At 42.7% G+C, this 12,636-nt stretch overlaps 1 protein-coding gene across 6 annotated transcripts in view; it reads left to right on the forward strand.

Annotated features, from left to right (window-relative positions):
* Window positions 1-5,873, forward strand: part of ldlrad4a (low density lipoprotein receptor class A domain containing 4a) — a 90,414-nt gene extending 84,541 nt beyond the window's left edge. For all 6 annotated transcript variants that reach the window (XM_015357988.2, XM_015357989.2, XM_015357991.2 and 3 more), the window contains one exon: window positions 407-5,873. In XM_015357988.2, the coding sequence (XP_015213474.2) occupies window positions 407-949 (543 nt within the window). In that variant the 3' untranslated portion in view covers window positions 950-5,873. The remainder of the gene's footprint in view (window positions 1-406) is intronic.
* Window positions 5,874-12,636: the final 6,763 nt, after the last annotated feature.

The following is a 12,636-nucleotide window of genomic DNA, read 5'->3' on the forward strand; positions in this document are numbered from 1 at the left end:
TTTAGTAGCTTTGGGGGGAGTTCACAGTGAAATGATTAAAAATGGAAGTAGTCCATTAAACCACATTTACCTGAAAAGGCCGGGTCAGAGATAAATTGTCCTGCAATTCAGAAATCTTAGTCTGGGAACTGCAAGGTTAAGAGACCAGTGTTTTAAAGTTCCCTTACACATTTTTGTTTTTTAAAGACAAATTGAAATCTATATTCAGAAACGAATGTGAATTTTATTTCTTGTTACACGTGGAAGTGTGGTCGCAGTCGATCAATTGTTTTAATCTTATTTAATTTTTTAGCTCCTCCTGAGCATGCATATCAATAGACTTTCGAAGTCCTGTTGCCGACGCGTCGTGCCGTTGTGCAGTGCCGAAGCCGGTTGCCTGTTCAGACGGACTTCCCTCTCCTTGCAGGTGATGTACGCCCCACAGTCCAGAGAGAGGTTCACCGCGCCGTCGTTTATGCACAGGGATCGATTCAGCCGCTTCCAGCCCACCTACCCCTACCTGCAGCACGAGATCGACCTGCCGCCCACCATCTCGCTGTCGGACGGAGAGGAGCCGCCGCCCTACCAGGGGCCCTGCACCCTGCAGCTGAGGGACCCCGAGCAGCAGATGGAGCTCAACAGGGAGTCGGTCCGGGCGCCGCCCAACAGGACCATATTTGACAGCGACTTGATCGACATCGGCCCGCACAGCGGGGGGCCGCGGCCGCCGAGCAGCAACTCGGGCATCAGCGCCACCAACTCCAGCAGCCACGGCCGGATGGAGGGGCCCCCGCCCACCTACACGGAGGTCATGGGGCACTACCCGGGCTCCTCGTTCTTTCTTCACCAGCACAGCAATAGTCCTCCTTCAGCGCTGCGGGCCGGAAGCCGGACAGCTCAGCCGAGCCATCCCGAGAGCACAACGGTCACCGTCAAAGCCGAGGAAAGCCAGCGGGGCAACCTGGTGTGAGGACAGCCCGGTCCCTACCGCGCGCACGCGCGCCGGGCCTGCCCTCCGACCCAGGAGTGTGGCCGCTTTCTCTACACTCCCGTGCACAAACGCGATATCGTCCCCCGGCAGAGCAGCACGAACACGAAGGGGGTGGGGGGGGAAACGGGAAGAAGCCGAGCTGCAAACTGGGGCTTCTTTCACATCTTTTTACGATGGATTATGGGGGAGGGCGTGGGGGGGGGTGGGGTGCACACTGCGTGTAATTTTTTTCACTTCATAGCTAGCCGTTTTTTTATCGTTTCCTTTAAATGAAAAAACAAAAACAAAGTATTAGCACAGATTCTAAACTTTTTTTTTTAAATAAAGGACAATACTGGCCCTGAGCTAGAGGGAAGTTTAGGCAATTTTTAAAGACTGAGATCTATACACAACCAAGATTTGAAAACCAATCGAAATTCAAATCCGAGTGCCAAGAAATAATAGTGGGGATTAGATTGTATAACATTCACAAGAAAGAAAGTCCTCTAAAGTTGCACTATCTTATTGTTAAGAAGGGGGAACTGCTATATGTGATTTTTTTGTGCGTGTTGTCCTTTCATCTGTGGAATGAATACCAGCTCCAAAGATTTTTCAGTGGGAGCAATAGGGTTGTCCTTTTAATTTCAAAATCTAAAGGGATACGTAGATCCAGCCTACAATCCTCAAAACATTTGAAAAACATGGGGATGCTCAGTATTGATACACATTTTATAAATTCTTTTAACTTGTTTAAAGTGACCGCTTAATTATTTTTTCTTTGGAGTCTGTTGGATGGAAGACTTGTCATTGTTTTGGCAATTTAGTACCAAAATCATTTACAAAACTACTTCAGAAAATATTTTGAGGGCCATTAAGTGCAGACTGGAGCTCATCTTTTACTTTAAAACTAAACATTGTTTTACCAGACTATGAGAGAGATTGGTTTGAAAGCTCCCGTCTGCTTTTTATGAAAGGGTAGATGCCCTGTATACTCAATGCAATATTAGCGGATATGATATTTCGGTCCTTAATTGTCACTTTCACTTTTAAAAGTTGTTTGTTGTTTTTTTTTAAAAGTGATACTTTGGCAGATCTGCGAAGGGTCTTATAGAGATCTTCTGTTTGTCGATTGAAAAGAGCTGATGACAGCTTTGGTATGTTGTTTAAAAAGCTCTCCAAGAGTACACTGGAGTGGCTTGAACATTAAAGGCACGTGTGTGGATCGCAGATCGGCCCTCTCTGCTGCCCTTGCCAGTGTGAGTTTGGTCCAGTGGGGATGGGTTTGACTGAGATGGCCAAGATGTCCTCAGCTTGCTATGCAGCAGCAACCACTGCTTCTGGCCAAATCCTGTGAGTTTGCATGTGTCACTTTACTGTATATTGCCTCTTATTCACACTGCAGACTCCTCAACTAATTGAAACTTTACATGATCAATACAAGCGATTAGGAAGTCGGACTGCAATGGATTGGAAGGGCTGTAGCAGGAATAAAGTTGCATCCGATTATCAGTACGTGCATTAAGACCTATAGGATAAGTCCCCTGTAGCTTATTTTAAAAAGTCAGTTTGACATTCACACTTTTAAAAACTCTTCTTACGTGCTTAATTGTCAATGTCCATATATAAGGAGTCATTAAGTCTTAATGATGGATGAAATAGGGCAAGCCATTTTTACCATAAAGACACTTTTTTTCATGTAACTTCCATACATTCTCACCATGTTTTTTAACAGTTATGGTGTCCTGTAGCACATTTCAACTGCTTTTTATGAGCTGGTCTTAAATGTATTACCTGTGCTAAATGACTATTTTCAGAGAATGTGGAACAAGGGCTCTTGAACACCATTGCCTTTGTGTTGTGGTGTGTATTGGTACATCATTTTAACCTTTTTATTTCATCGGATTCTTTCAATTGTTTGCCCGTAGCAAATCAGTGGCCGCACTTTTGATGTCCGTAAGAGTCTTGTGATTTGATTCAATCTTATAAATACCATCTCTTGGTGTTTCTTCCCAGAAATGTCCCGTCCATCTAAACACAAAAATGAAGATGACGAATTTGCCACTCGCTCAGTTTTTCCATCCAGCAGCACTCCCAATGGCAGACTGTTCCAGAGTCTATCCCAGACACTTTGTCTGGCTTCTCTCTTTTATAGGAGCCTAGGAAATAAGATTATAATGGGAAAACAAGGAAAATCCTATTTCACATAAGCCGTATATGAAGATTCAAGCTGGTGTTAGTGAAACCAGGTTTGGGACTGTCAAGTTAAGGGCTACGCGAGGGACCTTTTAATAACCTTCTTTCTTAGCCTTTTTCTGCGCTTGTTGCCTTGTTCTGTGTTATTGCTATCACACAGCAGTATCAATAGAACTCCTACTTTGTACTTAATGTATTGCCCACCTGACTGAAAATTAAACGTAAGTGGAAGTACTTGTGCACAAAGCTTCCAGATCCTTTTCAAAATGAGTAAGCAGCCCTTTTGGTTAAGGGATGGGTATCCTGGGCCTTTGTTAAATCATCACCTTCCAAATGAGACTTCAGAACACTTTCGAAGTGCTGGCCAAGGTGCTCCAACAAAATTAAGGTCCTTCCAAGTGACTTGACTGGTCCTGAGCATGGGTCGAGCTCCACGGTCATGGGTTCGAGCCTGGGTCATGTTACTAGCTGGCTGCAACTAGGGTTGCCTGAGCAGCAAAGCACAGTTGGCTGAAGGCCTCAGTGGGTTGAAGTGGGATTAAATGGCAGGGCACTCTGGGCTCCCAGCAGCCTCCTCAGGTGTCTGCAGGCTTGTGGTCTGTTGGTGAGGGACACGCCTCTCCTTCAACCAGTTCTGATCCTCCTGCACAGGGCTGCTTTGTTTGCAGTGTGGTAATAGACAAGTGGTTCCACATTGGGCTGATTTGGAGGAGTCGACCTGCACTCTCTCATTCTCCTGTGCATGCTCCCAGGTTCATAGATCCAAGTTAAGAGAGTTGGCTATTCCAGATCTGGTGGTTTTAACAGAAAAAAACCTTAAAAAAAACTTCTACTTAGTATACTTCTTAACCATGCGGTTGCTTGGTTTCATGATGTCTCCCTTTGGTAAGTCTAAGTGACAGCAAGTAACTTTGCTGAAAACTTGAGAAATTGCTTAATTGGTTGAACTTTAGGGAGGCTAAATGGTATAAACCTTGAGTAGAAATTAGCCAAGATGCTGGGGTAGGCTCCCCTGTTCTTAGGAACAGTGCCATGGGATCTTTAATGACCAAGTAGAAAAGACTTTTGATTAACATCTCATCCAAAAGACAGCACCTCTTACAGCATATTGTCCCTGATCACCATAGAGAAGACTTTCTGGTACTGGGGGAAGGGTGCCACCTACTGGTCAACCAATAGCACTTACAGCTGCGACTTGTTTTCCTTGCAGCTCTCCCACCCCAGTACTGTACTGACCAGGCCCAGCCTTGCTTGGCCTCGAGATCAGGGTGTACACAGTTGTAAGGTTGCTGTCAATGCTGAAATTTAAAAGTTAGAGGTTTCTGGTGAAGAACTGAGGTAAATGTTCCTACAGAGAGATGAGCACCAGAGGCAAAAACAGAAACGGACATGAATGGAAATGTGCAGGGATCGATGTGCAGAAAGTCAGTTTGACTTGAAAGCTTTGAAAGCAGATATCCTTAATGTCCAGAACATAGAGAATTTCCTGAAGCAGCTCATTTGTTTTTTAATAAAGGCTTTTTGTTAATGCCTTCATTGTGAAGTAACTATTTCTATGGAGGATTTTTTTTCCTCCAGAAAATACCTTTGAACAAGTTCAGTTTTTGTAATGGGGTGTTAGCATTTTGAAATGGATCTGAATTGTATTCCGTGTTCTGCAAATTGTGAAAGGGGCAATGTGACGCTTTGTATTTAGTATGAACAAACGCAAAAATATACCTCCCCCTGCCTAGACTTCATTCTGCTACTTCACTGTGTTTTGATGAGCAATGAAGACCTTTCTTTTTCTGTAAAAACTTTGATTTCAGATACGATTTTGAAGAAAACCTTCCTTACTTTGATACTGATGTATTGCTTGTCATGCATTAAGATGAACTCTGCCGTTCCATGCTAAAGACCAGAGTTTCTGTTTGTTGTTTCTATATTGCTGCTGCTATTGCTACTGCTGCTACTGCTACTACTGTTGTTGTTGTCAATTGTTTCATATGTTAGCTTCCTGTAGAGCTCAGTATTTGTTAGGACCTTTTTTGGTGTGAGAAGCAGTTATGTTTGTGCTTTTTCTTGTTTGCTTGTTCCGTCTGCTGTTGTAGTTCAAAAGGAAGAAAGTTTTTTTTTATTGTTTTCTATGAGGAGTTTTGCATGTTACTATTAATGTGAGCAAATAAGGTGCCTAATGTTCAGGTTTGAGCAGATGTAGGAACCCACTTGCACTCAAATGCTCCCACCTTCGTTGTGCCTCACTTTCCAATGGTGCTTTTTCAGTTGTCTGTCTTTCTTTGTTTATTTGTAAGGTGCTGTATATAACTTGAATATATATTATGCACATATCCTACCCAATGGGTAGAAACAACGGAAAAAAGACATTGTTAATAATGTAAGATAATGTATAGATATAAAATTTTAACACAATGGCATCAAATTTGTGAATGCCTCCAATGTGCTTTGTCTTTTTGTAAACAGGAAAACGTTTGCAAAGTAATGCATAAAAATTATTAAAAAAAACACTACTTATTATTTTCCTATAAATCTGTTATGGTGAGGAAGAAGAAAAACATGTTATGAATTTAGGCAGTTGTGGAACAGGATTATTAGTTGTTTGGTATCTTTTTTTTTTCCCAGAAAAAATAACCTGCAGCAGAGCGCTTGCCATTTGTGTGTGACACTGTTATTTGGTTGGACCAGTATTAGTTAAATAAACATATTTGACCAGAGCAGTGTCAAAATGTTGAAAGGTTTTTTTTTTGTTCTTTCCAAAAATCCAAAAATGAAGCTGCTGATTCTACAGAAGATTATTGAACCATAAGTGGAATGAAACTGGTAAGAAATGGCTTTTTTGCCCTCGGAAGTCTCCCAGGACATCTTTACTAATGATAGACCATGTCTCTGTGTGAATCTCCACAAGTGCTGACGTATTACTCTGCTGAAACTGACTGCATCCCTGTTAGGACTGGAGTTTCTTTAAAGACCGATTTTTAAACTTTGGCACCCAGGAAATGGTGCGTCAGGTATTTGTCAAGGGAAACAAGGGACTAGTCACCCATCTTAAAGCATTTTTAAACATTTCACTTATCTATTTATAATCCGGTTAGGGATTTAGAACCCTTGTAAGTATCATTTTCAGAGTCTTAATTCTCTACAGACGAGGGCCGTTGTCATTCAGAAAGGAGGTAATGGCACTTGAAAAGGCTTTTGCAACAACAAAGATTGCTCTGTGCTCTCACTTTAGAACTTCCTTGTGTCAGGACTGATTATGAAATACATGCTGGCCTGTTGCAACAGCTGACCAAAATTTCTCTCCCGATGTTTGCTGTTCACATTGACATGGTTTCCACGATCGTGGAAGGTGTTGAATGTCTACGTTGGACTGGTATTCTGTAATTCAGCAACACAACACTCACCCTTTTTCTAGAGCTGTAGGACGTGTTTTGAGATTCAGCCTGTGCAAGCAAATAGAATCCACAGCTCCAAGTGCACTGTTTTGAGAGGAGGCCCATGAAGGCCTTCCACTTAGGAGGGATTTACAGGAGATTCATATTACGAATGTTAAGATTTTTACCGGGGTATCCTTGTCGACTTCTGTGGCTGCTGGGTTCATACTTCAGTTTTCCTGCCTGCACCTGCCAGATCAGTGGTAGCATTTGGTGGTGGTTGTCATTGGATATCTGCTCAGCTCGCCACAATAGTGCTTACCTGGGCAAAGTTCCAGGGAACACCAAGCCAGAACTTGAAGTTGATATTGTGGTGATGCAGAAAGATGGGTTCTGTCCACATGAGGATGAGTAGTATTCTGCTCAATAATTCAGAGACTGTTATTGCTGGTTTTGCCATTAGAACAGGTGGTACACAAGTCACAAAAGACCACTTTAACACTGTCTGGTGAGATGAGCATGGGATTTACCAAGCTGGATGCTGAAGTTGATATTAATGGCTTCCATGAAGGGTCTTGTTGCAGTTCTCCAATACTAAATGTTTTTTTTACTTTTTCAGCAAACCTTTGGTGTATTCTCATGGAATCTGCAGTCAAAACTGTTTTTTGGAGGAAATGCCACCTTTTGCCAGTATTGAGGAGACCGTCTTCCATGTTGGTGTGCAAACTGCAGTCATGATGACCAGGAATGACTATAATCAGTCATTTTGATCTTTCATGATGCTCTGTCATGCTGACAATTATGGTTTTTGTGGAACTGAAGCACACTTAAATGGTCCACCCCAGCTCTAATGGCTCTTGCTTGTGGCTGGCCAGTCTTGTGGTTCTGAGTCGGTCACAGGTCCTTCTAGTCAGTTTCCAGCACTGGATTTTGGTGGATTTTGGTGCTGGTGGGCAAGTGGACCCTGAATCTCTTAATGATTTTTCCTTGACCCCCTGCAGCACTCCTAGGGCACATTCACTCTTTCATTGAGCTACACCATGGCCACAGTGGGGAAACCCACAAATCCCTTGTGCACATGTAAACTCACCCCCATGCATTTCTTAATTGTGTTGTCTCACACCTCATGCTCAAGCAAAAAGGATACGAGAGCTCTAGATTGAGTACAGCCCCATCACGACCTCTTGTATTGTACTTAGACCAGTGAGCTGATTAGCGCTGCATATTTAATGAGGATGACAGTGCACTGCATTTCTAAAAGTGAGAACACAGTCCTGTAGTATAAAAATAAAGTACCTTCTGTGCATTTGGAGCAAAACATGTAAAAGCCATTTGAAAAAAGCTAGTTTTGGGGGAAGAAAGGAGTTTTTAGGCCTATATATAGAAGTTGAATGTACAAAGTGCTTTCAAATTGGCTATGCACAGCTGTCACCAATTCATCAGTAGACATTGTTTATACGAGTACTGCCTTCAAACAAATTAGTGTAATTCTTATTCCAAGATGTCTGATGCTCAGAGTTACCATTGGAGCTACCAGAAAAGAAACTGGAGGAAAACATGGTTTAATATTTTCACCTTTTTGTCTCATTTTATACTAAATCAGTGTACGTGGCATAGGAGAATGCACTTAAATTATGGTTTTGTTTACAAGTTGAGAAATCACTGCAGAATAACAGCTGAGCATACCCAACAAGTGGCAATTGTGTAGATTGAGAGTTCTGCTATAGTCCCTGTTCAAGCCAGAGACTGTAGAGGATTCTTTTCTGCACTAGCCTGAAGCTAACTTCGGCATCTTTCCTTTACCAGTATGTTCATTTCCAGGTATCAGGAATATGTACACAACTGGCATCAGTAGCAGTTTTACTATTCTGTTTTTAAAGGTGCAAGAGTTATGCATCTTTGGTCTTGATAATTATCAATGGGACTTTTTGCAGCACTTCTTCCTTGGACTTTGAGTTGTTTGCTTTATTTACAGAATGAAGCATGGTTTATATACTGTCTAGACTGTATTTTTTTTTTAAATTTAAGCCGTTGTGATGTGATAGGTTTTAGACCCAAGATCTATTATTGCAATACGTTTACAAGAAAAAAAAGTTTAGTTGTCGCTCAAAGTGCTGTCATAGTCACAAATATTCCACTTGTACTTCTAGAGCCGTGGTCAAACCATGGTGGAATTATTAAAACTTTAAAAAGAAGTGCATGTCTTGTGTGGTTTGTTGGAGCAGATTGTGCAGCAGCTTGTCCTTGGCCCACGTGAGCAGTTTAGTCTAGAAAATCTGTAAAAACATTGTCCTTCAACCCGTTTTACCCTGCAAATAATGACAACGGTGCCTGATCTAGGAGCAGAAACAAGACACGAGAAAGTATGTTTGTGGTCAGCTGTGGCCCGGAGAATTTTAATGAGATCTGAGTGTTCTGTTTCTAGATTATTGATCCACAAAACTCCCACAGTTGTGTTGTGAAAGATCCCTGGATTTTCCCTCATCAACAGGGCTGTGTAGAGTGTTTCATGTTAATTGCCACTACCAACAAAGGCACCTACAGTTAAATTTCACATGTTCTCAGGGGATTGAAGAACTCATTCTGTAGTTTTACTCTTTTACTGGGACATCTGTCACAATTTTACTTCCCTGAATCAAGGGTGTGGCCTTGATTGATCCTAGGCCTTCCCAATCAGTCTGAAGTAATTTAATATTTTTTTTAGTTTGCGTTTCGTGATTTGCTTTTTAATGTTACTTGTTTCATTTTATTTTCATCGTATGTGACTTGCTATTGGCTCGCTGGATCTTTTGTGACCAGTAAGACAGTTATGTAAATATAGTGGGGCGGCGCATGTGTAGCCTTAGTCTAATTAGCTACCGTTGTCGTCAGACGCTCTTGCAGCTGTCTAGTGCTAGGTTTTTGGTTTATTAGCCAACATGGCAAAACAAATGCATATACTGTATCTACTTTTTTTAAAAAGCCGCCTGTAGATGACCAGACCAGTCCCGAAACAAATAAGACACATGAGATGCTACCGACATCTTGGGTTTTAAGGAGTACAGCCTGGCTTCCCGAATACAAGTGTTTCTGGACCGCAAGTAGCAGCTCGATACCTGCTCGACCTGTAGGAGTTAAACACGAAGAGGTTCTAAACTTTCTCCTGCAAACAAATGACAAGTTTTGGATTGCATGAATAACATTAAGATAATATTGACGAACAGATGTGTGTGCATTTTACAGATAACTATCCAGATTGCCTTTAAATGCCCTGCGGTATTTTTAAGTGAACGACGTTTACAGAGCTAAAATACATCCAAAGTATGTTTGACGCTTTTATTAGCAGACCATTCTTGCAATTTAAGTTTCGATGAATGGGTTAGCACTCTAATGCGACTATAACAATTCAGTGTTACGTCTTGTGCGAAGTCACGAATTTCCAAGTTAGGTGTCTTTTGGTATCGAAAATAGAATACTAATATCGTGGGTTTCATACAAGTTTTAACGCATCACGAATGTCTATCAAGATCTTCAGAAATTAATATTTTAATACCTTCGCAGTTTTTATTCTCATGGCTTCTCACTCGATATTACCCTTGGGGCGATGCATTTTCTCCAACCTCTAAAACCCGTTCGTGCCTGCACGTTCTTCTCGTATGTTATGCTCAAGTCCGCTGAATATTTAAAGGCAAAGTAAAAGCTCTGTGAAGTTCCCCCCCTACAGACAACACAAAAGATGAAACCCACCTAATTCGTTAGTGCTACGTTTGTGCCGTTCAAAGTATCGCTTGTGCTGCTTTCGTTTCCGAGATATAGCGCCTTGATTTTTGGGGGCGTGACGTCACTCCGCCCCCCTACAATGTCGTACGTAGGGAAACCAAACCGGTCTCATTCATTAGTGCTCCTTTGCTGCTTTCCCTCCCGAGAACGTATATCGCGGCAGCGTAGATCACGACTGGCGCCGTGCTTCCATGCCACCCTCTCCCCGCTTTTGCAACAACGGTCTCATCAGGACATGATATACCCAGACTTTGTCACGACATGTGGTCAGCATATCGTGGCAGGGTATGTCCTATCGCAACACATGGACTCCATGTTGCGACATGGGGGCAGGGCATTTTTGCCGGGGTGTCATATCGCGATAGGTGGGCTTCATGTCGCGACATGGGCGTGGGGGGGGACTTTCGTCATATCGCGATATATGGGCTTCATGTCGCGATATGGGTGGTAGGCGTTTTGGCTGGGCATGTCATATCGCGATATAGGGACTTTCATGTCGCGACATGGGAGCAGGGCATTTTTTGCCGGTGTGTCATATCGCGATAAGCGGGCTTCATGTCGCGACATGAGTGAGGGGACATTTGTCATATCGCGATATTGGGCCTTTCATGTCGCGACATGGAGGGCACTTTTGTCGGGGTATTTAATTTCGCGATATATGGACTTAATGTCCTGACAGTGGCACCATAACAGTGATGTGCCAGTCGTAATGGGTATCGCGATGTGATCGTGGTGCGCGCACTCCTGTCGTGACGTTATCGGAGTCGTGAACGCGCTGCGGACGACATTACATTCTTTGTCTGCTATTCGGTTTTGACCTCAGTGCGACTTCTTAGATGGATCAGTAATTAGAAACGAATGGATGTGTTACTGTATATCCAGCGTGCTCATACAGCACACACGGTACACACAGAACTTCCTCTGTGGCGCTTCACCCAATCAGAGTGTCGATTCTCACTCTTCACCCAATCGCGGCCCGACCTGTTCGGGGGTTTAGCCAATCACGGGTCTGAGAGCTGTTCAAGCCGGCAGCGCCAGGCGGATCGGCTTGTTTACTGTCAATGAGAATCTATTTTTAAAAATGCTTTACTTATTTGCAAAATAACTACATCGGCTTATTTTTTTAACGTCTTTATTGATTCACAATGTCCCGTACTCTTCGAAATAAATACATTTATTTGCAATATAACTGTCCCCGCTGCTTTCGGTAATTAATACATCGTATTTGAACAGTTTTAATCGTATATTTAAGGTAGGGGATACACCTTCTGCTTTGTACGTCAAAAATTAATAGAAATGTAGTCATATTATGCTCGTGCTTTCAATTGTGTTTTTTATTGTTAAATTATATCGATCTTGAAAGTAATACATAAAAATGTGAATATGGACTCTCGTGTTGTACCAGCGGTAATTTGGAAACTGGTGTCTCTTCCCCAATGTAAGGAGGATACAAACAATACATTTTCGAGAACATAGTTAGCAATAAATAGAAAACACCTAACCCTATGAACTAACATAGTAACTCCTCCCTAAATGTAAAACTGTTTATTCGCGTAATGGCTGCAAAGTCTGGGGTCAACAGATCAAAAGATCACAACTGAAAAGATCTGTTGGTCGTGACTTTTCTGACGTCAAATCCAGGAAAAGAAGGCGCTATATTGAAATATATTGAAACATCCACACCACCCGACCAGACAGATTCGGAAAACAAATCCCCCTCATTGTTTTCATCACAGTCAGGAGTTCAAGTACCCGTGTAGACAGTCACGTGATTGCCCGAAAAACCCAAGGCGCTATATCTCGGAAACGAAAGCAGCACAAACGTTACTTACAGCGACACAAACCGGCACAAATACTGCACTAACGATTGCGGTGGGTTTCGTCGTTTGTGCTGTTCGACGGGCGGGTGGGCAACTTCATAGAGCAGGGGAAGCAAAGAGGTTTGGGTCATTACACTGCAGACTGCAGAGGACTCGACTCCTCCCGAGGATCTAACACAGGCGCCCACACCTGTGTCTTCAGAGGGCAGGTGTGCCCTCCCGCTGTATTCAGGACTGTGAGCTCATCGCTTCATGTTAGCGTATAAGACCACTGTAAGTACAAACACACGGATAATGAGTTTATTAAAGAACTCAGATATACGTTCACTTCTGTTATGTAAAAATATGTTTCCAATATTGCCGCGGTCCGCAGGTGTGAGACGGTGGACTTTCCAGTGTTGCTTCTCGGATGCATTTACTACCCGCGACAACCTTGTACGTAGTGCCCTCTTAAAAACACCCCGGTTCTTTTTCACGTTGACGAATGGGCTTTGCATAAAAAGTGCAACAGTGGTCTTGTAGTTCGTAAAGTTGCAGATTCGAGCCC

Source organism: Lepisosteus oculatus, chromosome 10 (genome assembly GCF_040954835.1).
Source record: "Lepisosteus oculatus isolate fLepOcu1 chromosome 10, fLepOcu1.hap2, whole genome shotgun sequence".
Classification (NCBI taxonomy): Eukaryota; Metazoa; Chordata; class Actinopteri; order Semionotiformes; family Lepisosteidae; genus Lepisosteus; species Lepisosteus oculatus.